We start from the raw sequence: 26779 nt of genomic DNA, 5'->3' as shown, positions 1-26779 counted from the left end.
AACTAATTTCTAATACTGATAAATTAAAAGTATTTGTAGCTGCATGCTCAAAATGACAGGCGTTTTCTAAACAGGGTGAAGATTTGTATCTAAATGTGTCATTTTACACTACAATTAATACCGGATGTTAAAATAAAAGGTGACCAAATCTGATTGAGCTGCGTAAAATCAACAGAAAAACAAAATGTGGTTTTATTTTAAAGCCAGGACTCGTGTGAAGCGTGTTTTTCTTTCATCTTGTATGAATCAGGATGTTTGCCAATACTGTCACAATTAATGTAAAAACATAAAATAAAAGGATTAAATAAAAATCCACGATTGCTTTTTTTAATAAATGAACTTTAATAGTCAAAAATATTCAAACGTTACATTTTGTGTTGTAAATAAGATGGTGGCAGAGAAAAATCGAGATCAAGGAAGAGTTTAAATATGAATGAAAACAAAACGGCTCATAATCAGTTACAGCACTATCTGTGGGACTGTTCATGATAAAACATGTTTAAATCAGCCGGAGTCGGTCTGACGTCTGAACAGGTTGGGTTGATTTTGTACACGGCATAAAGAGAAAACGTGATGTGGTTAAGGTCGTAGATTAGATTTGTTTTCCAGGCAGCTTACGGTGCAGCGAAAAGTCCCGACGATCACCTGCGTTTGCTGCGAGAGGACAACGCATCTCTTCGAGTCACACCTGGTTTCCAGAACTCCCTCAGGGTGGGAACATAGGTGCCATGTTTGGTCTTGTAGTAGCGCTTCACGAACAGCTGGGGGCGATAAAGTCAGAAAAACATGACAGCACAAGTTTTCACAGTAAAAACTTTATTTATTTATTTTTAAACAGCCTGCCATTAAAAAAAGCAAACGATCATATTTTTGTTTGTGTGTTTTTGTAAAGTATCATGAGCCAATAGCTGGATTTTAATTTCAAATTAATTAGTAGACAGTTTACCATTTGGAGCCCATCTAATTCAAGATGGCTGACACGGCCAACTGACCTTTAAAAATACAAAAATGGCTACAACTCAACTTTACAAATACAGAACTAATAAAAGCAATTTTACGTGGTAGTAGCTGAGAATCATTCGTAACGTATTCAAAAGTGCAGGATTTTAGAGTCGACTGTTCAAGAAAACGGAATAAAGAGGTGAAGGAGATAGTCCAGGCTGGACGGAGAAAAGTTTCAGGAGCGATATGTGACAAAAGGGTGTCGGCAACGATCAAAGGAAAAGTTTAAAGACAGGTGAGACCAGTTACAGTGTATGGTCTGGAGACAGAGACATGGACAAAAAAGACAGGAGAAAGAACTGGAAGTGGCAGAAATGAAGAAGTTGAGGTTCTTAGGAGTGACAAGGATGGATCAGATTAGGACTGAGATCATCAGAGGTACAGCACAGGTTGAACAACTGGGAGATAAAGTTAGAGACCAGACTGAGATGGTTTGGACATGTCCAGAGGAGGGACAGTGGGTATACTGGTAGAAGGATGTTAGAAATGCAGCTGCCAGGAGAAAGACAAAGAGGAGGTATATGGATGCAGTTAGAGAGGACATGGAGGTAGATGGAGTGAGGACAGAGGAAGATGGAGGAGGACGACTCACTGTGGAGACCCCTGAAGAGGGAAAAGCTGAAAGAATGAGTGTGATGTCTCACATGACATTGTGGGTCTATCATTTTAAAGTTGGACTAAAACTGTTAAAATGCTGCCATTTCTCAACATGTTAGTTTAAAGTCACTACTACGAGTTAACAGCATATAAATTACTTGACACAACTGAACGACATGAGAGAAACTGTAATTACAGCCCAGATCTATTTAAGAGACGAGTTTCTATGACAGCATCTGCCACAGAGGCCCCAACTTTCACCTCCACCAAGATCTCTCATCTTTGGACAAAACGTACCCTGCCTTTAAAGTTCTTCGTCCCTTCATCTTCAGAATCTGCTACGTACTCGTCGTCGTCTCCTCGAAGAGCTGACGCCTCTAAACACAAGATGACACAACTTTGAACCCGTCTCTTCAAAATATGTTCGAATAATAGTTGAAGTGTTGAATCACCTGCGTTACTCCGCTGCAGTGAGGAAGGGCTGCTTGAAAACACAGGCTGGTTTCTGTCAAGCAGAACAAACACTTGGTACATTCTGATAAAAACTAATTGAACAAGGTTAAGTCAGGTGCTCTGGACGGGTTCTTTGTTGAAACGTTTCATCTTTTATCTAAAGGACGGACCAGCACAGAAGAGCAACATCATCAGGCCAGGACTCTGTGGTCTACACTCATCTCCAGGCCAGAGGTCACTCTTTCAGGGATGAAGATGTTCACATCCTGGATAGAGAGGAACGATGGTTTGAGAGAGGAGTAAAGGAGGCCATCTTAGTGAAGAGAACCCATCCATCATTAAACGGGTGGAGGCCGCCATGTTCAGCTGTCGCCCTCTTACAATGCTGTTGTTGCTAGTATCACTCAGCTCGGTGAATAGCAAGCGGCTATTAGGGCTGATGATCCTACTTTTGCATGTTAACAGCTAGTTCTGGTCGTCTCCACTAAACTGGTAGATCCACTCTGAAGAGGTGCTATTTATAAGACTGAGTTTATTACAGCGCCTCAGACTGAAGAAAACTTTTGGACAAAAGACGAAACGTTTCAACAAAGAACCCTTCCAGAGGATCCAACTTAACCTCGTCAGATTTACCTGATTATTGAGCAGCATCAGGACACGGAGAACTAACTAAAACGTGTTATCATTTATTCAGTGTACTAACACACACAAAATCTAAGTTTTAAAGACTTATTGTATTTTATTGTAACAGATCTACAACGCCGACTGTCAAAACCTCTAAATTTAAGCATAAACTGTATTTTTATTCAACGTACAGTAAAAATGAAACCAATTTTCAATTAACTCAGTGGATCAACGTCAGAACTAATAAAAGGCTAAATAAAATGTTTAACCCATATATATATTTTTAATAGTGACATCTTATTACTGTGAGCCCATCCCAAATGGTCTGAATGTTTGTCGCTTCTTATTCTCGTGTCTCTTACTCTTTGTTGTCCAGGCCAGGACTCTCAGGTGACTGACGGCGGCTCGTTTGTTTTCGTTCCGGCACCTTCCTCCTGTGATCGTCTCGCCTCTTATAAAACGACTTCCCTCCTCCAGACGAGCTGCTGCTGCTGCAGCCAGAAGAATCAAGCGACAGTTTTTCCACAACAACTCTCGGCTGTGTGCTCAGACAGGAAGTAAACACGGAGCAGAGGAACGGGTCTTCAGGCAGGTGGAGCTTGCTCAGGAGGTCTTGGTTAGAGCCGTCCGCTCCGACACTTTCTGCTTCGTCTTCCTCGCTCTCGTTCAGACACCGCCCGTGCCCTTTGAGCCTCTTTTTTCTAGACGTGGTCACACGTACTTCCTCGGTTTCGCTTCCCGCTTGCTTTCGTTTTATTCCGCCGCTTCGATTTAAAACGCTCCCCTCGTCCTGAATCTCTTTCGGCCCGTCGTCTTTGGCTTTTTCCATCCGTTTGATCAAAGTGAATTGGGGGTTGTTTCTTGCGTCCGGTTTCACGTTTGTCTCCTCGTCATCTTGCTGCGGTCTTTCCCTGGTGGAGATCATGACGGGTACGTTTTCGTTAGAAATGAGTCCAATGACGGGTGCGATAAACGGCGACTTCTTCCCCGGCTGCGAGCTGTTCCACCACTCATCGCACGATTGGCTGTCTCCCGTTAGATAATTTGACGCCACTCGTCCAGACGGCGGCAAAGAGAGAGAAGCCAGGATGGAGTCGCCCATGTTCGGAGGCAAGGATGCTGTAAACAAAAACAATAAACAAGATGAAGCACTGGACTCGCTAGGAATTCTCACCTAAACTTCTCCATTCCTCCCGTCACTCATTATTAAAATAAAATGTAGACTTCCTGCACCATGTTTTCAGTGTTTTATTATTTTAAACATTGCAGAAATAAACTAAATAAACCTAACCTCTTACCTTCCCTTAAAGTGACAGATCTTTTGAAGTTGGGTTCTCTGGAAAGATTATGAACAATTACTATCTTACCTGTTGTAGATAACTCTTTAAACTACTTGTCTGGAAAAAGTTCAACTTGGACCTGATTGATGAACAACACTTTAAAAGATCTGAACTATTACTTTAACTAAATACAAAATATGTTTTGGTTTATCAAATATTTTATCCGTCTTGGAGACTTTAATCAAAAAATTTGTTGCCAAATAATAAATGTTCATGTTTTTTTTGTCCCAGGAGTTAATCTCAACTGTAACCTACAAAGCTCTCAACAACCTAGCTCCATCTTATATTACAGATCTTATTGTTCCAGATTTTCCTAACAGAGCACTATGTACTCAGACTGCAGGCTTACTTGCAGTTCCTAGAGTTTCCAAAAGTAGAATGGGAGGAAGATCTTTCAGTTATCAGGCTCCTCTCTTGTGGAACCAACTTCCAGTTTCTGTCCATGAGGCTGACACATTGTCCAGTTTTAAGACTGGACTTAAGACTTTCCTTTTTGATAAATCCTATAGTTAGGGTTGGCTTGATATGCTGCTATAGGCTTAGACTACTGGAGGAAAAATGGACCTCATTTCCTTAAATAAATTGTTACATTTGAATAGTTTTTATTTGATACTATTTCTATCTTAACAGGTGATTCTCGACCTGCCATTGTGTATCTGTTCCTCCTTCCTGTTCCTCTCAAACCCAGCAGGTCGAAGCAGATGGACGCTTGTCCTGAGCCTTGTTCTGCTAAAGGTTTCTTCCTCATCAAGGAGTTTTTCCTTTCCACTGTCACCTTCATGCTTGCTCAAGATGAGAGTCTGCGATGACGTTAGACTCAAAGCAGTCTGCTCCTCAGATAAATAGTGTTATTAACTTACTTTTTATGAATATGAATGTTTCTGTTCAGTGCCCAGAGATGACTTGGCGCTGTATAAATAAACTGAATTGAATTAGACTGAACTGTAAAGATTTAAACAACATCAGGCTCAACAGAATGAATGAAATTGTCAACAGGGTGCAGAGCTTCTGGTTGCAAAATAAAAACAGGCATTTTATGAGAAAAAGACGTCCTACTGCTCACTTGATTACAGTGTTCTCAGTTTTATGATCATTAATCGGGTAAAAATGGATTTTCAATTAGCGTGGTTTTTATTTTGTAAAACTACGATCTTTGTTAGAGACTGTAAAGTTTTTGACAACATCAAGCTCACTATAAATAAATAAATGAACGTTTTGTTAAAGGGTAACTTAAACAAGTTGCTAAACAAGAGAAAAATATTCCAGAAACAAACAAAACGCTAATTTTGTTATTTCCAATTTTCAACGTTTATTCACACTTAGTATTTTCTTCCTACAAGTAAGACCCCTGAGTGAAAACTGAACCTGCTGACTCCAGATGACCCAGACACGCCTGATGCTGAAGTAGAACATCAAGAAGATGAGATCGATTGGCAAATTGTGCACATTCCTCCAAAACAGTGGGGTCTTCACCGAGCCAGGACAGCGTCTATCAAAAACAGAACATTCAGTCTTAAAGTTAGAACAACAGATTACAACAAGAGTGAAAATTGTATCCAATATTGCGTGAGACAGCGACCTGAGCGAGGCTGGGAACTGGAAGCAGCTGGTCCAGTCGAATCAAAAACTCCCACAGCAGCTTCTCCAACTCCTGCTCAAACTTCGGGCCGTAATCCACCGGAAACTGATCCTGACAGACGATTAAAGAATGAATGTCACTTCCTGTGTCGTCGGTGCTGTTCGTCAGAGGAGGGACACTCACGTTAAAGAAGCGTTCTCGCTCCGCTGCGTTTGCCAACAACGTGTGAATAAAGAAATGGAAGTTTTCAACGGTCTTCAGAATTTTAACATCCTTTTTCTAAAAAAAAAAGAAGAGAAATTCCACTATTTATAACACAAATATGATAAACACACAAGTTAGATTTTTTTTTTTACAAAAAGACTTCGCTGCCTCTGACATACTGGGTATAAAAAGGTCCATAAAGTCCTGTGGAAAACTACGTTTCTGTAACGCAAAACATACAAGATCTCTCCATCTTAAAAAGCATAAACTTTATCAAAAGCTTTTAACTGTCAGTATTTAATTTGCTGGAAGTGCCTCTGGTTTCATCATGTTTTTTTAAGTTTATCACACGCTGATTTACAGTATTTTCACATCCTTTATTGTAAAAATGACCCATAGCAACAAGTTTGTTGTTCAGATTACTGTTCTGTTAAAACTCTTCAGCTTTCTTTTGCAGAAGAATCGTCAGACACGTGGAGATAGTCTCGCGGTGTGGCACAGCGAATGCATATATCTTCCCTCACCTCGCACGGCAAAGCTTTAAACAAAGATCTTAGTGGTTCTGCTCATGCTCAGGGTAAATGTTAGAGCTCAGTCTCTGTAAAACTGACCCAAGTTTTAGCCACTATTTGTGTTGGCTAAAACTAGCTGTAGCAGCAGAGTTCATCAGTTCTAGGTGTAAATGCATTAATTTAGTTTTGAGTGTTTCATGAAAATCTGTCCACTGCTTCATGAGATACTGCGCTAACAGACAGAATTGGGTCGTTCAAGTTTTAAGAAACAATCTGTTGGTGCTTGGAGTATGCATTAGGGAGGGACTGCAGCTTCTATTATTTCAACATTTCTAAAAACTGAACTGAGTTTTATATAGCAAAACAGACTATCTATATATATATATATATATATATATATATATATATATATATAAAAACAGACTCGGTCTTCTATATAGCACCTTCTCATAGTGGACCAACCAGTTTGCTGATGACAGCCAGAACTAGTTTTTCACATGCAAAAGGAGGACCATCAGCCTAAGACTGAGTTTGTTGCAGTGTTTCAGACTGAAGAAGTACTTTGGATAAAAGACAAAAAAGTTTAAACAAAGAAGAATCTGTCCAGATGACCTGAGAGACACGAAATGTTTAAATGTTTTAAATACTTGGACACAATCCATCCATTATCTTTACCCTCTTATTCCTTCTTGGGTCGCAGGGGTCACTGGTGCAGGGTACACCCTGGACAGGTCTCGAGTCCATCACAGTGCCACATAGAGACAAACAAGACAAACCACTCGCACCTAGGGACAATTTAGAGTTACCAATCAGACTAACATGCATGTTTTTGGTCTGTGGGAGGAAACTGGAGTACCTGGAGAAAACCCACGCATGCATGAAGAGATCATGCAAACTCCACCCAGAAATGTTCCCGGCTGGGATTCAATCCAGCGACCTCGCTGAGAAGCAACAGTTCTACCAACTGAGCTACCATGCAGCCCTTATTGTAATTCAGATTATTTAAATTTGATGTTACTTTAGTTTCCTTTTTTTATGCCCAATTATGGAACGTGACAGTGACGATTTGTTTTATTAGTATTATGCCTTGTATTGGAAGATAAATAAGCCTGGCCAGAGACAAGCATTGTAAATTAGCAGTTAACTAAAAGTCCTATATAAAACACAGTGATGTTACTTGAACTTGTTCTACTGTCCTGATTAAATTGTCCCCGACAATAAATAGTTCAGTGCGACTCAGGAGCGTTGGCTCTAAATTACCACAGACGAAGAAGCAGGAGCACGGATCCTCTCCAGATGTGGCGCGATCACGTCAGCATCAGGCTGTGAGCGGCACAACTCTAAGATTAGCTGCAAAGATGGCAGATGCCCATGAGAGAATGAAGGAAACAAACAGGAAAGACGTGATGTGGCATGTCACAGACCACACTGGAAACACTCACCCGGGCTCTCAGACCTAGTGTCAGCTTGCCCTGGTGTCGGAAGGTGAGCAGCCCAGGTAAGGTCAAACAGGCAGAGGTCACAAACTCCTCCACAACACCGTACTGCATCACATCTCTCTGCTTCATCACCTTCCAGAGGGCTGCAGACACCAGACGGACAGGCGGGGCCAGGAGCTGCAGGGCAGCAAAAGGAAGGGTGGCACCTGTGCACAAAACAAGAATAAGTCACACAATACTTTTTATAAGTAAATCAGACAGGGCTGGAAAAAAACGCTGCTCTACAAAGTATAAATCCAAACTTCAGAGCAGACTGCTGACCACAACTTGGTGATATTAATAACGTCCCGTCAGGATGCTTCAGTACGAGCTATTTGTAAACTGCTGCAATGTTAAATACAACTTTATTCCACTGCCACACTTTCCCACCATATCACTGAAGTCATGTTTTCACGTCCAGTTTAACACTTACCATTTTCGTTGGGTTTTTTGGTGGCCATCTCGATGAGGAAAATCAACGAGTTTGCCTGACCAAAAAGTAGACGTTAGCTAGCTTAGCAAGAGAGTCCTACTGCAAACTGCGGCTTTAAAACTCAATTATCGACATGCATGGAGTAAAGTTATTTGGAGGAAGCTCCTGTGATGCTCCAAAATAGCTATCCTTTAAAAATAAAGGCGAACCACTGCTGTTATTTAGTCACAACAAACAAGGCGAAACAAACATCTATCAAAAAGTTACTGCTGCTTCTCGTTCTCCCGCCTTCACTGACAGGACAGCGCTCGCTCTAAGTGGTGTTCTGAACGTGCCGGATTGGCGGTGCTTCTTGGTTGCGCATATAAACGTGTCTGTTGTTCTTGAAACTCCGCCCAAGCGGGCAGAAAAAATGTTTTACACAAACGCTTTCAAGTTTAATTACAGGATATGACGCACAGACATGTGAGCTTGGACGTTAAAAGAATAAAAGTTCAACAAATGGAACGTAATTTTTTTTTTCTTGCTATGAATATAATGACATAAATACTAGTATGTTCTTTAATATGACTAAATGACTACATGAGTCTGCTCACAGACTCATGTTCATGTTTGTGCTGATGTTCAATGTTTTATGTTATGAGTGCTTAGTGTATATTTAGTTGATGTTTTTCTTAGTTCATATCTTAGATGTTATTACTGTTTTTCTTATACATTTTATTGTTGGATGTAACTGGGACCTTGTGTACATAATTTCGCTCCACCACATGTACCACATGAGATGTGAATGACAATAAAGAAACTCTGACTCTAACTCTGACTAAAACAAATTACTCCTTAATAAAGTTGAGTTTTTAAAGGTCAAACCATAAAAGTTTAGAAATAAATGATGAAAGTACCAACTTTACTTTGTAGGTTTGTAGCCTAACATACTCCCTAACCATTATTCAAGTGTTTTAAAAAGAGGTAAACTATTGATAAACTCACTGGGTTAACTCAAATTACCTTTAGATTTAGCTGATGTAGCTAAATGCATGCAGGGTTAGATTGCATTATTTTGAAATATAAACTGTTATTGAAGCCAAAACGCATAGTTCTTGTAAAAAAAAAAATTAAAAATCACTGGAGAGAAAATTAGACACTTAAACTAGAATAAAACATTCCCCATTATGTAGTGATGTACATTCACTGTCCACACTGCTCTACAGTTCCTGTGTGAAAAGGTTACTGTCAGACATTTTAATCAGCACTAACCCTCCCCATCTTATCAATGATGCTGCTGTGTGACTCAGTCACAAACACAAGCAACAAGACCTTTGCTCTGATCTGTTCTTCACTGACATTATCACCACGTTGGAGGCAAAGTCCAGTTTCTGGATCACACCAAAACACTCTACGAAACAAGGCTGTGAGAAGAGGAGACATACTGGCGAGGATGGCCTCCACATCTTTATTTCTCAAGTAAGGGGATTGTTTTGACTCATTACAAATTGATTTAAATCACTACACCTTTGCTGTAAAATAAGGTATGATCAATGCATAGGGATGTCAAACGTATTTACAAAAAAGGGGTCAAAAATAAAACCTTAATGGTAACCATGGGCTAATTTCTGTTAAAACATTAACACCAGTCATTTTTTCATGGTTGCAGGTTCCTCAAAGAGAGTTTGATCGGTCTCTTTTGACATTCTCTGTCACTTTTTTCACATCAAAATCAAAGATTGCTGAACATTTTAACTATTTTTTATTGACTGTCATGAACTGTCTGAACTAAATTAAGTATACTCAGTTTTTAAGTGAAAGAGAAGTGATAAAAAACATTTTACTTTTAAAATGTCCTCTTGGGCACCAGATAAGATGCCATGTTTGGCCCACAGGCCTCGAGTTTGGCACAGGCACAATACAGACTATGTTGTATTAGGAGACTTTAGGTTAAACGAGGCAGGTGGTAATGCTTTACTAGGACCTGGCATCCACATATGCAAGAGTCCGGGTCTTAGGAGGTTAAAAGTGGTAAAATGCAAAAGATGTACCAGTACTTGTATTATGTACACAACATCTAGAGAAGGATAAAAGTGATGTACTATATGTACAACACTTTTTTTCTTTACAGAAAACTGAGAAATAATCAATATTACATAGTCACTGAATCCATTTTTCTGCTCCAAGTTTGTTATTCGGTATAACACTCCACATTGCCATGTGTGACGTAATCAGAACCACTGCTCGTGTTATCAGTCGTCAGTGTTTTTTATATTACTGAAGGTCCAAATGTTTAAACCCTGAATAAGCTAGAGAAGATTAACTGATAATTTAATAGCTTCTATGTCTGATGTTTCGCAGATCTGTGACCAAGAGAGTTTGGTCTCCACCTCAGAGGCCTTTCAGAGTCTGCTGTCACAAAAGAGAGACCAGAAAAGGGATCACAGCAGGGACCCTGGAGGAGCTGAAGGAGAGGGTGAGAGTACAACATATTTCATGCATTCTCAATAATCCAGGTAGAAAAAAAAAATCTAACAAAGTTAAATCAGGTCCTCTGGACGAATTAAAAATAAATAAATGTTGAAATGTTTAGTCTTTTATCCAAAAGACTTCTTCAGTCTGAGGAGCTGCAACAAACTCAGTCTTATAAATAGCAACTTCTCATGGTGGATCAACCAGTTTGTTGTTGACAGCCAAAACTAGTTGTTCACATGCAAAAGAAGAACCATCAGCCTAACAACCCATTGTTAATGCCCTGATGGCCTGCTTACTATTCACAGAGGGCTGAGTGATACTAGCATTACGGACATTGATAATATTTGGACACGTCCTCAATTACAATACATTACAGCAAAGACTGGTCCATCCCAAAGATTCAATCCTCTGGCACCAACAGAGTAATATTGTGTATGTTGTTCAGTGCCAAGCTGTGATCAGTCTTACAAATCGGGGAAACTAAACAGCCACTGGCCAAAAGGATGGCCCAGCACAGAAGAGCAACATCATCAAGCCAGGATTCTGCAGTCTACACTCATCTCCAGGCCAGCGGTCACTCTTTTAGGGATGAAGATGTTCACATCCTGGACAGAGAGGAACGATGGTTTGAGAGAGTAAAGGAGGCCATCTTTGTGAAAAGAAATCGTCCATCATTAAACAGGGGTGGTGGCCTCCGTGTTCAACTGTCCCCCTCTTACAATAATGTTATTGCTAGTATCACTCAGCCCTCTGTGAACAGTAAGTGGCTATCAGGGCACTAACAGTCGTTTGTTAACCTGATGGTCCTCCTTTATCATGTGACCAGCTAGTTTTGGCTGTCAACTGGTTGATCTACTGTACTATGCTAGGTGCTATTTATAAGACTGAGTTTAGTGCAGCTCCTCAGACTGAAGAAAACTTTTAGATAAAGACTAAACATTTCAACAATTTTTTAAAAATCTGTCCAGAGGACCCGACTTAACTTTGTTGGAGTAAAACATATTCTTTCAGCAAGTGAAGGTAAGGACATAACGGTGGTATTGTCGTTTATAAGCTGTGAAAAAGTTAAAAGCGGGACATTTTACTGAATTTACTGGCTTGATGTCAAATAAACTCAGAGGAAGTCTTGAGTTCAAAGACGTTTACCAGACAGTTCCAGTTCCAGATGGTTTTGAACTTCAGGAACATTAAGATTTCTCACCGAGGTCTGTTTAAAATGACTAACATTTTACCAAATTTAATACAACTTTATTGTATTATGTAATATTAAGTATTCTGTTTTGGTTATTTTGTGTCTATTAACGCAAACACAGGATGTGAAGGATCTTGAAGTTTCAAAGCTTAATTTTTTTTCCATAAAAAGTACTCAAAATTCCTTTAATATTCTGCTAGGTCTGCCAGGCGCTGCTGCTCACTCTTTCTGCCGTATCACTGAGTCTGGTTTGTGAGGAGGACGGTACCGAGGTGGATTCTGATGAGTTCCTCATGACTTTACCAGACAACGTCATGCTAATGGCTCTGGAGCCTGGACAGATGTGGAAACCACAAGCTGTAGGTTTGAGCTATATCTATGGAGCCTCACACTTCTTAATACCGCACCTTAAACTTATCACCACACGTTTATCCCCCTTCAAGAAACATCTCTCTGGATTTGTTTCTGATGTCTTTCATCAAATCCAGGGTTCAGTTGTGCTCAAAAACCACAAGCCTCGCACCGGCAGAGACATAGCTCGAGTCACTTTTGACCTTTACAAGTTGAATCCCAGAGACCTGTTTGGTTCCCTGAGTGTGAAGGCCACCTATCAAGGCCTGTACTCTGTGAGTGCTGACTTTCAGTGTCTGGGGCCCAAGAAAGTCTTCAGGTAAGACCTGACAAACACTATGAAGGTGCAAAATAAAAACTCTTGCTGCTAATCTTTCCGGTTGCAAAAATTGTACAAAAAGAGTCAATTTGATGCATTGTGTTCAGATATTTTTCTTACGTAGATGGTGTGTTTAGTCTCTAAATTATCCCAATTTTTAAGACTTGCAAGAAAACTGCATCTATACTTTGTGGTGAGAAGTGACAGGTTGGAAATAGTAAGTCATTGTTATGAAATATTAACTTAAACTCCATCTCTGCAGCTAAAAAAATAGTATATTAAATTGTGTAAAAGTAAAGTGTGGTCAGAGTGGGGAATAATAAGAAAAAAGCCCCAAAGTCTCCTGTTTGTCCATCTTTAACACTGCAATGTCTTTTATACAACTCATCTAAACATCCATCCATCCATTATCTTTACCCGCTTATTCCATTTTTGGGTCACGGGGGTCGCTGGTGCCCATGTCCAGCAGTCGCTGTGTGAGGGGCGGGGTACACCCTGGACGGGTCGCAAGTCAATCACAGGGACACATAGAGACAAACGAGACAAACATTCACTCTCTCACTCACACCTAGGGACAATTTAGAGTTACCAATCAGCCTAACATGCATGTTTTTGGTCTGTGGGAGGAAACCGGAGCACCCGGAGAAAACCCACGCATGCACGGAGAGAACATGCAAACTCCACCCAGAAAGGCCCCTGGACCGGGGTTTGAACCAAGGACCTGCTCACTGAGAGGCAGCAGCTCTACCAGTTGCGCCACCGTGCTGCCCTCATCTAAACATGAGGCCTAAATATATGTAGTTATCAAACTAATTTAAAACAAATTTAAAATTTAAAGACAAGAACTAAAAAGTTGCACTGGTCAGTAATAATAATAATAATAACTCTGAACATTGATCTTTTTACAGATACTGTACTCATGCTCGTTTAAAATCAGGCACCGCATCCAAATACGTTCAAAACTATTTCCAGTATTCAAAGTTGGCGTCCTTTACCCCAGCTTTTTTTTAAAATTCACTTTTATACATAAACACAACTATAAACTTTTCTTGATGTATTACATTGTGATAGAGAAATGTCCGTTGTTGCCGGGCGTCTGAATGACTGCAGAGCATTTCAATGAACTGGAAGTAGGAATGAATATATCTAGACCACAATGCATTGCAAAATACTGACTCTGGGCGAACACATCAATAGCTGTAAAAAGCTAAATTAAACCTTAGTAACCAGGCAAAATAAAATAAAATAAAATGATCTTTGTTCGTTTTTTTTTCAGAGAAATCTTGCGCCTGACCTCCACCCTCCTTCAGGCTGCGGGACACCTCCTTCTCACGTCTGCCTCGTTGATCCGTCGTGTTATCGAAGGTGCCGAGTTCTGGCAGCCACAGAGGGCCGAGTACACAGCCAGCTGGAACTAAATAGACCCCACTGGATAGAAGAGCTGTTTGAGATTTTAAACATACATTCTTATCATTAAGCATCTTATAAACAAATTGTGTTATTAGTAAACTATGCTTGCTGACCTATAAAGCGCACAGCTGTGGTCTTATATATTTGATCTACAATCATATAGATGTAGCCAAAAAAAGCACGGTGCCTGTCTTAGAAACTACTATCTTGAAGTTCAAAGTTAAATCAGTTGGTTTATAAATAGACCTGGTTGGCATAGCTGTGTGCCGTAAGTATTACAGTATGTCCAAACTTTAACCAAAAATTGCAAATATTAATACTTGTTTTTTCAAGATTTAACAAATTAAAATGATTTGTACAGCTGGATAAGAAAAAAAAAGACTCAAAATATTAAAGTCATTCTGTTGTTTTCGTGCAATACATTTTACATTATATCTTTGAACTGTTTCATGCATTTTCTTATTTTTGTTTTTCTTGCTGCAACGAACCAAACTGTGCAATTATTTTCATTTAGCTCCAAATCACTAATGTGTCCTTTGATATTTATATATGTGAAATTGTACAAAATATTTTGACTCATGAGTGTTTTGACAGAATGAATCACAAAGAGATTTGTGTTCAGAAGTGTTTTACTGGAACTGTAATAAACAAAACGTATGCCCAGAACAAATATGGAACAAAACAACAGAACTGCTCACCTTTCCAATAAAATGGGCAGGACGAACTGCTCTTATGTGTCAACAGTTGATTCAGTCTTTAACGCTGAGGCTTCTTCACTTTCTTTTCCATTACACCCTTTCCCCTCCTTAATCATCGTCATCCAGGCGGCGTAAGCGTTATTTGCCCTGTCTGTCGACTTTCTCAGCATGCTTAGGTACTGATGATGCCTGATGTTGCTCAGCGCCTGATCGTATTGCTCCTTGGTCATCCAGCGAGGCTTTGCTCTTTTCAGGGAGTAGCGCATGTCACCGTACCACTGAACCAAAACATGCCGGGGGATCTTAGTCACCCCCGTCAACCAGCTGTACTGCTCACTGTTCGGGTACTGACAGTGCAAGAAAGCCATTTTCATCATCGCCAACTGAGCCCGCGTCTTGGAGCGGGTTCCAGTGGGAGCGGCGTGTCTGTCTGCATCCGGTTTGATCAGAGTGGGTGGATCGTCTGCAGCAATAAGACTGCTGTCGACTGTGGTGAGCTCCTTCTGTTTGCCTACGTCTGTGACCACAATGTATAGGTTTGCTGCCTCTGTGTGCAGATCTTCCTGAGGACCAGCCAAGGCTTCAGGTTTTCCATCACAGCTGTCATTCACAGGGGTCATAACTGAGAAGGTGGAGGGAGTGTCGGCTGCGTGCTGCGGATCTGTCTGGTTCTCAGTCAGAAGAATGGTGGTCAACGTTTGGGTTGAAGGTTTGTGAAAACAAGTGGGATTCGCGTTGACAGTCTCTGTTTGGTTGAACATTTGTTCCTTCTTAACTTTCTCTTTTCTCTTGTTGAGAGCTGCTTCCTCAGACTCGATGGATGCTTGACCCTCCTTCTCACTTTCGTCTGTCTTCACCTCCACTGTTGCAGCTCCCTCACCGTCATCTTGCGTCACCCACATCTTTTTGTCTTTAACTGGCTCCGCCCCTCTCTTTCGCTTTTTTGGAGTGCTGGGTTTGTCTTTCTCTGTTTCTCTAGGCTTTTCTTTCTTCATTGGTTGCTCCTGCTTAGTTTTTCTCTCCAGTTGCTCATTAGCTCTCACATTTCGAGCTATCATTCTTCCTTCTTTTGGTCTCTTTTCCCCTCTTCCTTTCTCCTCACCAGATTCTCCTCCCTTTTCCTTCTGGTTCTTTTCCTTTCTTTTGTCTTCTTGCACCTCTTCATCCATCTTGTTCTGAACTTCCCCATTTTCTTCAGCATCTTTGGCACTGGATCGAAACTTGTTCCTGACATCACAGATGTCTTTAACGTCCCAGCTGATACCATACTGGAGCCTCTGAGCCATGAACCACACTTTCACCTGGTCTGGGTGCAGGGAGCAGCGCTGGGCCAGCAAAGCGTTCTGTTTACGTGTCAGATAAGGAAACCTATCGAAGGCTTTGTCCAGCTCTGCGACCAAATCTGCCGGCAGGACAATCTGGTTGGAGTGCACCCATAACAGCCTTTTGCTCTCAGAGAGCAGGGGGAGGCATACAGGGGTGTTTGTGCCCTCCTTCCCACAAGGCATTTCAACATTCGATGACGACTGAGTCCCAGCATCAGGTGTCTTTTGTCTGGGGCTGATGTGTCCTCCTTCAGCGAGCTGTCTCATTGTAGAGTGTGGAAATGTCTCCTGCACACAAAAAGAAAAGTTGGAATGAAAATTTATTATATTAAAAAAATAATTCTTCCCGAGAACTTTGAGAATCTGTACACTTGTACTTTTTTTTATCTTGTCTGTGTGAGACTTAACACTATTTGTAATGAACGCTTTTTGAATACTTCATCAGTAGAGGCGGTACATTTACATCTGACTTGTACTTGTTATATAAACTATCACAATCATCATTACAGATAGGTTAATATTGTTTTCTGGCATTTCAGTGTAAGCATGTCTTTTCTGCCGTTTGAAGCAGATGGCCGCTTGTCCTGAGCCTGGTTCTGCTGGAGGTTTTTGTCCTGAGCCTGGTTCTGCTGGAGGTTTTTGTCCTGAGCCTGGTTCTGCTGGAGGTTTTTCCTTTCCACTGTTGCCTTCATGTTTGCTTGAGAGTCTGCGATGAAGTTAAACTCAAAGCAGTCTGCTCCTCAGTTAAATAGTGTGAACTGACTTTTTATGTATATGATGAATGTTTCTGTTCAGTGCCCTGAGATGACTTCTGTTGTGACTTGGTGCTATATAAATAAACTGAATTGAACTGAATTATGTCCAATCACCTTTACACTTTAAGGAATTAATGAGTATGTATCTCACATTATCATGTTTTTTAAGTTTAGCACAAGTACTTCTATGTGTAAACAAGGCAACAGGACCATTTTAGGTGTTTGTTCATAATCTGAATCATGTTTTGATGTTTATCATCTGTATACATTATTGGATATTGGAAGAATTTGTTCCTCTTTTTTTCATTAGCTCTACAAAGCATCGTGGGAGGACAAACAACTACCCCCTACTGATTATTTATCCTGTAATACTGCTCAGCTTTCTTTTAGTTTCTGAGAAAATATTATATATAAACCCAACAAAGTTCAGTCAGGTCCTCTGGATGGTTTCTTTCTGTTGAAACGTTTCGTCTTTCATCCAAAGGACTTCATCAGTCCAAGGAGATGTAACAAACTCAGTCTTATAAATGACGAAAGATGAAACGTTTCAACAAAAAGAAACCAAACCATCCAGAGGACCTGACTTAACTTTGTTGGATTTTTCTACCTGGATTACTGAGCATGCATCAGAATATTACATATAAACTATTTGTAGTTAGTCAAATGATTCTTCGATCGAGATCTTACAAATTCCTGTCTTTTAAAAGTGCTAATTTAAATTAGATATTTTTTAAATTAAAGTTTTAATACATGAGTTTGTAGCTGTTCATCTATTTAAAAGGTGAACGTTGTAAATTGTTCTTAATGGCATTTTAAATAGTATAACTTTTAGAAGTTCCCAACCTATGTGGTGTATAAACACCACTGTTACTATGTTCATCATCTAATATATTTCAGGAGTTTTCAGAATTATTATTTTTTAATAAATGCTAATAGAACACAGAAACTTTATTTGTATATACAGTACTGTTTTTCCCGGTACTTATCCAGTCCTGGAAAAATTCTAAAATCAAATTTCATATTTTTCAAGACTGTACAGGAACCCTAAAACTCTTGTGTTTTAATCATGGAATGCAAAAGTGAACTTAATAAATTGGATAAAATTATACTAAAAGGGTGGCATACATGTACTCATCCCTTTAGTTGGCAGCTCAGAACACCACATACAGAACACCATGGACTTTGTGGATAAGGTCAGGGATGTCATCATGGAGACTGATGAAACAATGGTCTCTTTTGATGTCACATCACTCTTTACATGCATTCCTGTTGATGATGCAGTAGAGGTGGTCAGTTTAAAATTAAAATCAGACACCACTCTGAGCAGCAGGACCACGCTTTCCACAGAACAACTGTGTCAACTCTTGAAACTGTGCCTGCAGTCAACCTACTTCACATATGGGGAGCAATATTATAGGCAGAAACATGGGTGTACTATGGGGTCTCCAGTTTCTCCTATTGTTGCCAACCTGTACATGGAGGAGGTAGAAAAGAGAGCCTTGACGTCCTTTTCAGGGACACCACCAAGTCATTGGTTCAGGTATGTTGACGACACCTGAGTTAAAATTAAATCTCAGGAAGTCCAACATTTTACTGACCACATCAACTCTGTGGATAAATACATCAAGTTCACACGAGAAGATGTAAAAAACGGCAGGTTGGCTTTTTTGGACTGTGAGGTCTCAGTCTCTGATAGAGGACTTTTGCAAACCCAGGTGTACCGCAAACCCACCCACACAGACCAGTATTTGCAGTTTGACTCCCATCACCCTTTGGAGCACAAGTTAGGAGTCATCAGGACTCTGTATCACAGAGCAGACAGCGTCCCCACTAGCTCAGGAGCCAGGCAGAAGGAGAAATCCCACACAAGACAGGCTCTAGAGCAATGTGGATATCCTAACTGGGCCTTCTTGAAAGCAGAGAAGAAACCCAAACAGGACTCCAGTCAGCCAACAGGTGAAAAGGAGGAACCCAGACCCAGACCAGTGGTCATTCCATATGTTGAGGGAGTATCAGAGAAACTGAGATGTTTATTTTCTAAACATAACGTCCCAGTGGCTTTTAAACCCCAAAATACATTACGGCAAAGACTGGTTCATCCCAAAGATCCAGTCCCCCGGCACAAACAGAGTAATGTTGTGTATGCTGTTCAGTGTCAGGAGGGCTGTGATCAGTCTTACATCGGGGAAACTAAACAGCCACTGGCCAAAAGGATGGCCCAGCACAGAAGATCAACATAATCAGGCCAGGACTCTGAGGTCTACACTCATCTCCAGGCCAGCGGTCACTCTTTCAGGGATGAAGATGTTCACATCCTGGACAGAGAGGAACGATGGTTTGAGAGAGGAGTAAAGGAGGCCATCTTTGTGAAAAGAAATCGTCCATCATTAAACAGGGGTGGAGGCCTCCGGGTTCAACTGTCCCCCTCTTACAATGCTGTGATTGCTAGTATCACTCAGCCCTCTGTGAGTAGTAAACAGCCATCAGTGTGCTAATGATCCATTGTTAGGCTGATGGTCCTTCTTGAGCATGTGATCAGCTGGTTTTGGTTGTCAGCAGCAAACTGGTTGATCCACTCAGTAAATGTGTGTTAGTGAGCGCTTCTCTTTGCAGAGATAATCCATCCACCTCACAGGTGTGGCACAAGATGCTGATAAAACAGCATGATTGTAACGATTATGCCACACCTGTGAGGTGGTGACCAAAGAGAAGCGAAGAGAAAGAGAAGCGCTCACTCACACACATTTACTTAAATTTGTGAACAATAATTGAGAGAAAAAGGCATTTTGTGTACATAGAAAAAAAATTAGATATTTGGGTTCAGCTCATGAAAAATGGGAGCAAAAACAAAAGTGTTGCATTTATATTTTTGTTCAATGTGTTTATACTTTTTAATGTATTATGAGTGCTGTTAGATAGATAAGAGCTTTTTATTGATTCGTGCAAGCTTCTACAAGGGGAAACAAAGTCTTTCAGGGTTGAGGCTTGTAAAATGATAAATACAGTAAATAGCTAAAAACGGACTCCTTAGTTAAAGCTAGCTGAACTACATTATTATTTTTCCACCACATTTATCCAAACACGTCAAACTGAACACCTAAATTTAATATAAACTACAGCAGGTGTTTTATTGATGATGACGTAATGCTAACATTTAACCGCCACTGTTAGCGTTAGCTTTAGCAATATCTTTAGGACGATATCTTTTATTTTTATTTATAGTTCGCTGACAGGTACAAGAAGACAACAAATTTAACTTACCTCAGTTGTTATAGTTCGGATAGTCAACCTCTTGTTCTACAAAAAATGTCAGTTTTCTTTCTCTCTCTCTCTCTCTCTATGAACTTGACCCTGAACCCGCTCTCCGTGTATAGATGAAAGAACTCAGCAGAGTTCTGGATTTCTACACGTCAAAACTCTATTCTTTCTGATCCAAATGATCTTTAAAATAACAACACAAATATATACAGCAGGAAAGGTTTGAGTTTTTCAACGTAAACAAATGACATTCCTTTGACAAAACAATACTTACATGCAAACTTTAAAAAATTTTTTTTTAAAAAACAGGCTGTGCCTTGGTATGTCCCCTCCGGGGCCCCGTCCCGTTGCAGCGGTACGTCAGAGCGTCCACCATCTTGGATGTGGCAGATCTGCCACAAATGGACTGAACTTCATAAAGCACAGTTCTACAAGGTGTTTGAAGTTGATACCTGTAATTCACACACTATTATATTTGGAAAAACCAACAGGCATGAAAGACAATATTTGTAACTGTTAACGTGATTATTAAACATGTTTATTCGTTAAATGTTTAGGTTATAGGTAAGCACTAAACCAACAGTATTCTTTTGAGTGTTTACAACTACTAACGTGTGTAACACTGTTACTGTGTTGATATATTCATATTTAACATTTAATTCATGTCTATAATAATAACCAAATCTTGAAATGTAGATGTGACGTAGATTTTCTGAATAAAGAGCACACACATTCACATTTAACTGATTAATTAGGATGCATTCCTAATGCATTATGCTAATGTTGATCTGTTTCATGTTGCTGCTGATCTGTTTCAATGTTGATGTGTTCATGCGTGCACATCTGCTCACAGACTCATGTTCATGTTTGTGCTGATGTTCAATGTTTTATGTTATGAGTGCTTAGTGTATATTTAGTTGATGTTTTTCTTAGTTCATATCTTAGATGTTATTACTGTTTTTCTTATACATTTTATTGTTGGATGTAACTGGGACCCCGTGTACATAATTTCGCTCCACCACATGTACCACATGAGGTGCGAATGACAATAAAGAAACTCTGACTCTGACTCTGACTTAATCACATCGATGAACATATATAGCCTATATGAATATATCTTTTTGTATGTATTTTTGTATGTATATGTATTCAATTGAGTTTATTTATAAAGCCTGATTATGACGATACTGCCATGTTTAATCTGGCGGAGGAGAGCGGCTGACTGGTGTGCTCACCCAGGTGAAGGTTAGCAGTGGAGGATTGTGGTGTGTTTGAAAGTGACAGGGATGGAGTGCGGTTGGCCGGTGAGGTGGATTGAGAACAACCGGCTGAGGGAAAGCTGTCTAGCAGGGGCTGTGAGCAGTTGGCAGTAGAACTAGCTGCAAACTAGACTCAGTGAACCTGCCGGATCCCTGGCAAGGTTTTAAAGGCTTGGTACAACAATGGTCACCAAAGAGGTAAAGAAGGACGTAGGAGAACTTAAAGTAGCTATGAATATGATGGGTGGAGAGACAGTTAGCCACCATATCTGAACAGCAGCGAACCATTATGGCCTTGGTCAAGGAAATCATGGAACTAAAATAGCTAAACAAGGAACAGCAAAAAAGGATAAACTTGTTGGAAATGCAAGTGTCAGATCTGGAACAAAACACACACATGAATGATGTGATTATATCAGGACTACCATTTAGGCCAAAATCATATGCTCTTTCATTGAAGGTGGGTGAAAGGGAAGAAAGGAGCATGATGATTCTTGAAGAACAGGTAACTGCCTACTTACTGAGCAAGAACATACAGACTGACAGAAATAATATTGAAACATGTCATACTGTAAAGTCTCTGAATCAGAAAGTTGGGAGTGTAGTAATTGCGCGTTTAAAAAAAAAAAATTATAGAAAGCACAAAACTGCATTGCTCGTGAAGGGAAGATGTTTAAAAAGGGACAAATGTATATATGAATGAGCATGAATGCAGATTTGGCCAGATTCATGATTTGAACTTTGATTACCCAACATTTTACTGATGGGCGTATTCAGTACTGTTGTCGGTACTCTTGTTGAACTATGAGAACAAAGGACACCATTATACTCTGGGCAGTTTATTTTTCAAGAAACAAAAGTCGTGTTTGTTCAGTCACAAGGGACTCTGAGCAGTGAAGGACACACTAACCAATTCTGTTTAATGCTTCAAAAATCTTTTAAAAACTAATTTTCGAACAAAAGACCCATTCTTTTTCTCGCTCACTAATTTTGTTTACCCAAAATGAAGCACACTCAATGGCAGGAGAAGATTTTTACCCCACATTTTAGTTGCAAGGACCCATTCAAGACAGATTACATACCATATTTTTCAGACTAAGGCACATATAAAATCCTTTTATTTTCTCAATAATGGACAGTGCACCTTATGTATTAATTCTGGTTGTGCTTACTGACCTCATACCGATTTTATGTAGTACACAACACTCAAAAATCTGTCCAAACAAACTTTTTTCCCTTAATGCGCCTTATAATCCGGTGCACCTTATGTATGAAAAATACAGTACATAAATACACTATGGATAAAATGCATATGCATGGAACAGAATGAGCATTGAATAGTCTTCGACAGACTTTTATACAACAGCCGAGTCCAGTGAGCGTTCCCACGTAGCCATCTGCAGTCAGACACACAGACAAGATCCATGGCCGTCGTTGAGTTGACATCCAGATGGAGATAAGATCATTTTTCATGGCAACTGATGGAGATGACAATGACAACGCCAAGGAGGCACTGCGAGTCAGCGAGATGGCCTAAAGACTGAGATAGTGGGTGTTTCAGGCTCAAAGCAGGAGGGAAAGATGTTCTTGCCAGCTATAGAAACACAAAAAAAAGTACTCCTACCAAAAATTCTTTAACAGTTTCTCTGCTAAACCAGGGCTATCAAACTAAATTGCTCAGGGGGGCACAGTTATTGAAAGCCAAGAGCTCAGGGGCCAGACATCCAGCATTTATTCTCATTAAGTAAGGTTGTTTTACACTTTAAAATCTAGATTTATTCAAACGTGGACCATTTGGTGGGCCGAACTGAGATCACTCATGGTCCTGATTTGGCTCCCGGGCCGCCAGTTGAATATCGATGTGCTAGACCTTTTGCCTCTGTGACCCTATACAGATAGGCAGTGGAAGATGGATGGATGATGATTTCATACACCACTGAGTGTTCAAAGGAACAAGTACACATATGTAAGAACAAATATAAAACATGCTTGTACAAGTCTATGATCTAATACATTGTCTCAGATTTACTGCACACTCCTAAAAACAACAGTAAACTTTCTGTAGAGCAGTTTTGGCTAAAGTTAAGAACTGAGTGTCACAAAAGAGTATAGTTTTCAACTTTATGTTAATTTTCTTGTTATTATTTCTTTACATTTTTTATACATGATAGATAGCTAGATTATTTTTAAATAAAATAAATAAAAAATGTCACCATTAAAAATTATACTTGTTGCTATGAGCAGTTTTGTAAAGCCACAGATAAAATTCCAGTCCAACCGCAGTTACTTCTTCGTTTAGTAGGAAATGAAACTTAACAGTTGAAAGCTCCACCCTTGTTTGATCGTGGGTGTACTTCTCACAAAGAAAAATCCTGAAACTATAGTCAGTGTTGCTGTCTTGAAACGGAGCTCGTAAACTGACAAACTGTGGACAATATTCTATCAGCTATTTCGTGGACTGCTTTTATTTTAAAGCTTTTATAAATACCATAACTAACCAGGGTTGCTTACTGGTTCGACATCTTTTTACAACTAAAGAGCCATTCTGTTGAGGATCTTCCAGCTTTTGACAACATGTCTGGAAACGTCCAAAAGGATTCTGGTAGTATTCTCTGTGACATGTGTACAGAGGAGGACAGGAAACCAGCACGGAAGACCTGCATGAAATGTGAGATCTCCATGTGCGTCCAGCACCTGCAGGCCCACCTGACCACCCCTGTGTTGCTGCAGACTCACCCTCTGACTGAGCCCATGGCTATAGATGGGAACACAAAATGTCCCCAGCATGGTAAACTCCTGGAGTACTACTGCTTGGATGACATGACCTGCGTGTGTGTTTCCTGTGCCATTGAAGACCAGCACCGCATACACAACATGAAGACCTTCTTCACCGCCCACAGAGAGCTCATGGAGAAACTCAAAGCTGAGCAGCAGGTCTTACAGGAGAAAACCGATGACCAGAACCTGAGTCTGGAAAAGTGGGAGCAGAGTGAAAGAGAGAAGCTGGGTCGCAGTGGTGTGCGTCTTATTGAGGCTGTGACTAACCTGCGGGACGTTTCTCTGACCAGCGTCCAAAGTTCAGTCTCTGCTCGTATGGTGGCCATCAGAACCAGCAAGAGCAGCATAGAAGCAGCCCAGAAGGAGAAGGACACCTTCAGATTTCTGCAGATGTACTCTCAGGTGAACCAGGATGTGGAGAAAGCCAAAGCTGTGGATCTGAGGAAAGGGTTGGAGCCGGGAAGTCACCGTGACAAGCTAGTTCAGGAGATAAGACAGAAGGGTGATAAGATAACAAAGCACACGTCTGACTTGATAGGATCGTTGTTGATTCTGGTTGACCCTGAACACCACCAGGAGCTCAAGGCTACTAGTTCAGACCTGATGTTTGAACCACAGAGTTTAAGTTCCTCCATGTCACTTTCCGAAGACAAAAGGAAGGTTTTCTACAATAGCTGGCTGGGTCAATGCTCTGCCACGCTTCTGATCTGTAGTTCTCTCTCCACTCCCAACTACCAGAGATGGGTCATCAATCTCACCAACAAGTCTGACTGGATGATCGGTCTGTGCGATAAGCAATCTTCAAATAACCCAAAGAATGGACCTGTCTTTGGACTGTCCTGTGAAGATAACAAACTCAGCTCTGTTACAACAGAGTATGACCATGGTCCTGATCCATCATCCAGTTCAGGAGGCTTCAGGAAACAGAATTCAGGCATGAACACGTCACAGGAAAAATTCACGGTTCTCTCTAAATCCCTCACAGATCTGGATGAGGAACCACAACCTGAAACAGTAGAAGTGTTTTGGAATTTTGTGTCCTCCAACTTGTCCTTTTTCAGCCGAACTGGACGATACCAGAGGGAAGAAATCATCACAATTGAGGCAGGTGTCAACAACTGGGACCTTGTCCCCTTTGTGCAGCTGTGGAAGGAAAACATCCAAAGTAATCAACAGGATTGGCAATGCTCTTGTGGGAGGCGGTGTTCTTATTATCATACAAGTTGTTCCAGCTGTGGAAAAATGCGTAGTGGCACGTTCTCTACAGAGGTGGTTTGTGAAATGTTGTAATTTGTAGGACTGGTTGGATTAGTTTTTATCTTCATCGAGTCCAAATGTAGTTCTGTTTTGAAGATGACACAAAGAGGATGAACACTTATATGTACCTGCTTAGCTTTTAATACATTATCTTCTTGCCTCAAATGATATTTTCAGTTTTCCAAGATCAAAGCCGACCTGGACCCCGCATGCAATCTTTGTAAACAAACTCAAGGTACACTCCTGCATACATTCTGGACCTGTCCCAAACTGCAGACATTTTGCCAATCTATTTTGGACACCTTTTCTGGGATATGTGGCAAAACTGCATCCATCACCATTCATCTCGCTGTTCGGGGCGGTCCCTGTGGACACTTCCTTCAGCAAGTACGAGAAGGACGCGATTGCTTTTGGCTCTCTTCTGGTCAGAAGACTGGTGCAAATGGAAGTCCTCCCCCCACACACACACACACCCGCAGCATTATTTACGGTACATTGGATAAGAGAAATGATGTATCATATCCATCTAGAAAAAATAAGACACAGTATATCCTGAAGGGTTGTTAAAAATTTTGGGACACTTGACAGCCTTTTATGTTTCAATGTGGAAAACTTGTCATTTCCTACCGGTAGTTCATTTGTGTATGTGTAACCGATCCAGTGTGGGAGTTTTTTTTTTTTTTGTTCTTTGTGCGTCCATCCATCCATCCATTTTCTTTACCCGTTTATTCCATTTTGGGTCACGGGGGTCGCTGGTGCCCATGTCCAGCAATCACTGTGCGAGGGGCGGGGTACACCCTGGACGGGTCGCAAGTCCATCACAGGGCCACACAGAGACAAACGAGACAAACAACCATTCACTCTCTCACTCACACCTAAGGACAATTTAGAGTTACCAATCAGCCTAACATGCATGTTTTTGGACTGTGGGAGGAAACCGGAGTACCCGGAGAAAACCCACGCATGCACGGAGAGAACATGCAAACTCCACCCAGAAAGGCCCCTGGACCGGGGTTTGAACCAGGGACCTGCTCGCTGAGAGGCAGCAGCTCTACCAGTTGCGCCACCGTGCTGCCCCGTTCTTTGTGCGTTCAGAATGAAAATCTAACAAAAAGTGATTAAAAAAATTATATTTCCAGTTTGTGTCAATTTATTGAGTTTGTCTCCATCTACTTGTTGTGAGTGCATGTAAAGTTTTATTTCACAGAAACAATGTAATCAATCAACAATAAAGCCAGAAAAAGGTTAAGTTATGGAATGTTTTATTGAGTCAACATGAAATGACAAACTTGTATTTTAAGGTTTTGGCAACAAAGAAACTTTTTCTCAAAGCTTCACAGTAAAATGCACTATAGAACAAGAGAACAGCTTGAAATGATAATTTAATATATTGAATTAAATACGTTCTAGAGGTAATTTCAGACAGTGACCGCTTGTGCTCCTACGACAGAAAAACGAGAACTTGAAGAAATTTGGATACTGATCCTGAACCATCAAT

The 26779-nt window shown here is 40.5% G+C and overlaps 4 protein-coding genes across 5 annotated transcripts; 2 read left to right on the top strand and 2 right to left on the bottom strand.

Annotated features, from left to right (window-relative positions):
- Positions 1 to 381: 381 nt before the first annotated feature.
- Positions 382 to 8250, bottom strand: tinf2 (TERF1 (TRF1)-interacting nuclear factor 2). The gene is made up of 9 exons (XM_037682138.1): positions 8223 to 8250; positions 7754 to 7956; positions 7572 to 7661; positions 5596 to 5874; positions 5382 to 5505; positions 3039 to 3795; positions 2052 to 2104; positions 1897 to 1976; positions 382 to 761 (listed from the first exon to the last, which is right to left on the bottom strand). Exons 1-9 carry the CDS (start codon positions 8248 to 8250, stop codon positions 642 to 644), a joined length of 1734 nt encoding a protein of 577 aa, XP_037538066.1. The 3' UTR covers positions 382 to 641.
- A 1368-nt stretch (positions 8251 to 9618) lies between these two features.
- Positions 9619 to 14027, top strand: cideb (cell death inducing DFFA like effector b). Of its 2 annotated transcripts, none has more exons than XM_037683242.1 (5): positions 9619 to 9683; positions 10566 to 10680; positions 12072 to 12230; positions 12360 to 12541; positions 13818 to 14027. In XM_037683242.1, exons 1-5 carry the CDS (start codon positions 9658 to 9660, stop codon positions 13957 to 13959), a joined length of 624 nt encoding a protein of 207 aa, XP_037539170.1. In that variant the 5' UTR covers positions 9619 to 9657; the 3' UTR covers positions 13960 to 14027. The 2 variants fall into 2 exon arrangements, with proteins under 2 accessions (XP_037539170.1, XP_037539163.1); XM_037683235.1 differs by having other exon boundaries at positions 12315 to 12541.
- Positions 14028 to 14681: 654 nt separating this feature from the next.
- Positions 14682 to 16241, bottom strand: homezb (homeobox and leucine zipper encoding b). The gene has a single exon (XM_037681063.1). It carries the CDS (start codon positions 16239 to 16241, stop codon positions 14682 to 14684), a length of 1560 nt encoding a protein of 519 aa, XP_037536991.1.
- A 7579-nt stretch (positions 16242 to 23820) lies between these two features.
- si:dkey-183c6.9 (tripartite motif-containing protein 16) lies at positions 23821 to 26381 on the top strand. Its single transcript, XM_037679961.1, has 2 exons — positions 23821 to 25189; positions 26377 to 26381. The coding sequence occupies exons 1-2, from the start codon at positions 23821 to 23823 to the stop codon at positions 26379 to 26381; spliced, it is 1374 nt and encodes a 457-aa protein (XP_037535889.1).
- The last annotated feature ends 398 nt before the right edge of the window (positions 26382 to 26779 follow it).

This window comes from Nematolebias whitei, chromosome 1 (genome assembly GCF_014905685.2).
Source record: "Nematolebias whitei isolate Nwh7 chromosome 1, NemWhi1, whole genome shotgun sequence".
Taxonomy (NCBI): Eukaryota; Metazoa; Chordata; class Actinopteri; order Cyprinodontiformes; family Rivulidae; genus Nematolebias; species Nematolebias whitei.
Note: the sequence above shows the minus strand (reverse complement) of the source record. Positions and strands in the feature narration are given on the sequence as shown.

What these genes read in the sequence shown, in the direction of transcription:
- tinf2 (XM_037682138.1), bottom strand. Translation starts at nt 8,250, where the DNA reads ATGGCCACCAAAAAACCCAACGAAAATG. An exon ending in CACTAGGTCTGAGAGCCCGG is followed by an intron (nt 7,662 to 7,753) that starts GTGAGTGTTTCC and finishes CCATCTTTGCAG; the next exon opens with CTAATCTTAGAGTTGTGCCG. An exon ending in CTCCTGCTTCTTCGTCTGTG is followed by an intron (nt 5,875 to 7,571) that starts GTAATTTAGAGC and finishes TTTTTTTTTTAG; the next exon opens with AAAAAGGATGTTAAAATTCT.
- cideb (XM_037683235.1), top strand. Translation starts at nt 9,658, where the DNA reads ATGGCCTCCACATCTTTATTTCTCAA. An exon ending in TCCACATCTTTATTTCTCAA is followed by an intron (nt 9,684 to 10,565) that starts GTAAGGGGATTG and finishes GATGTTTCGCAG; the next exon opens with ATCTGTGACCAAGAGAGTTT. An exon ending in GGGCCCAAGAAAGTCTTCAG is followed by an intron (nt 12,542 to 13,817) that starts GTAAGACCTGAC and finishes TTTTTTTTTCAG; the next exon opens with AGAAATCTTGCGCCTGACCT.
- homezb (XM_037681063.1), bottom strand. Translation starts at nt 16,241, where the DNA reads ATGAGACAGCTCGCTGAAGGAGGACACATCAGCCCCAGACAAAAGACA.
- si:dkey-183c6.9 (XM_037679961.1), top strand. Translation starts at nt 23,821, where the DNA reads ATGTCTGGAAACGTCCAAAAGGATTCTGGTAGTATTCTCTGTGACATG.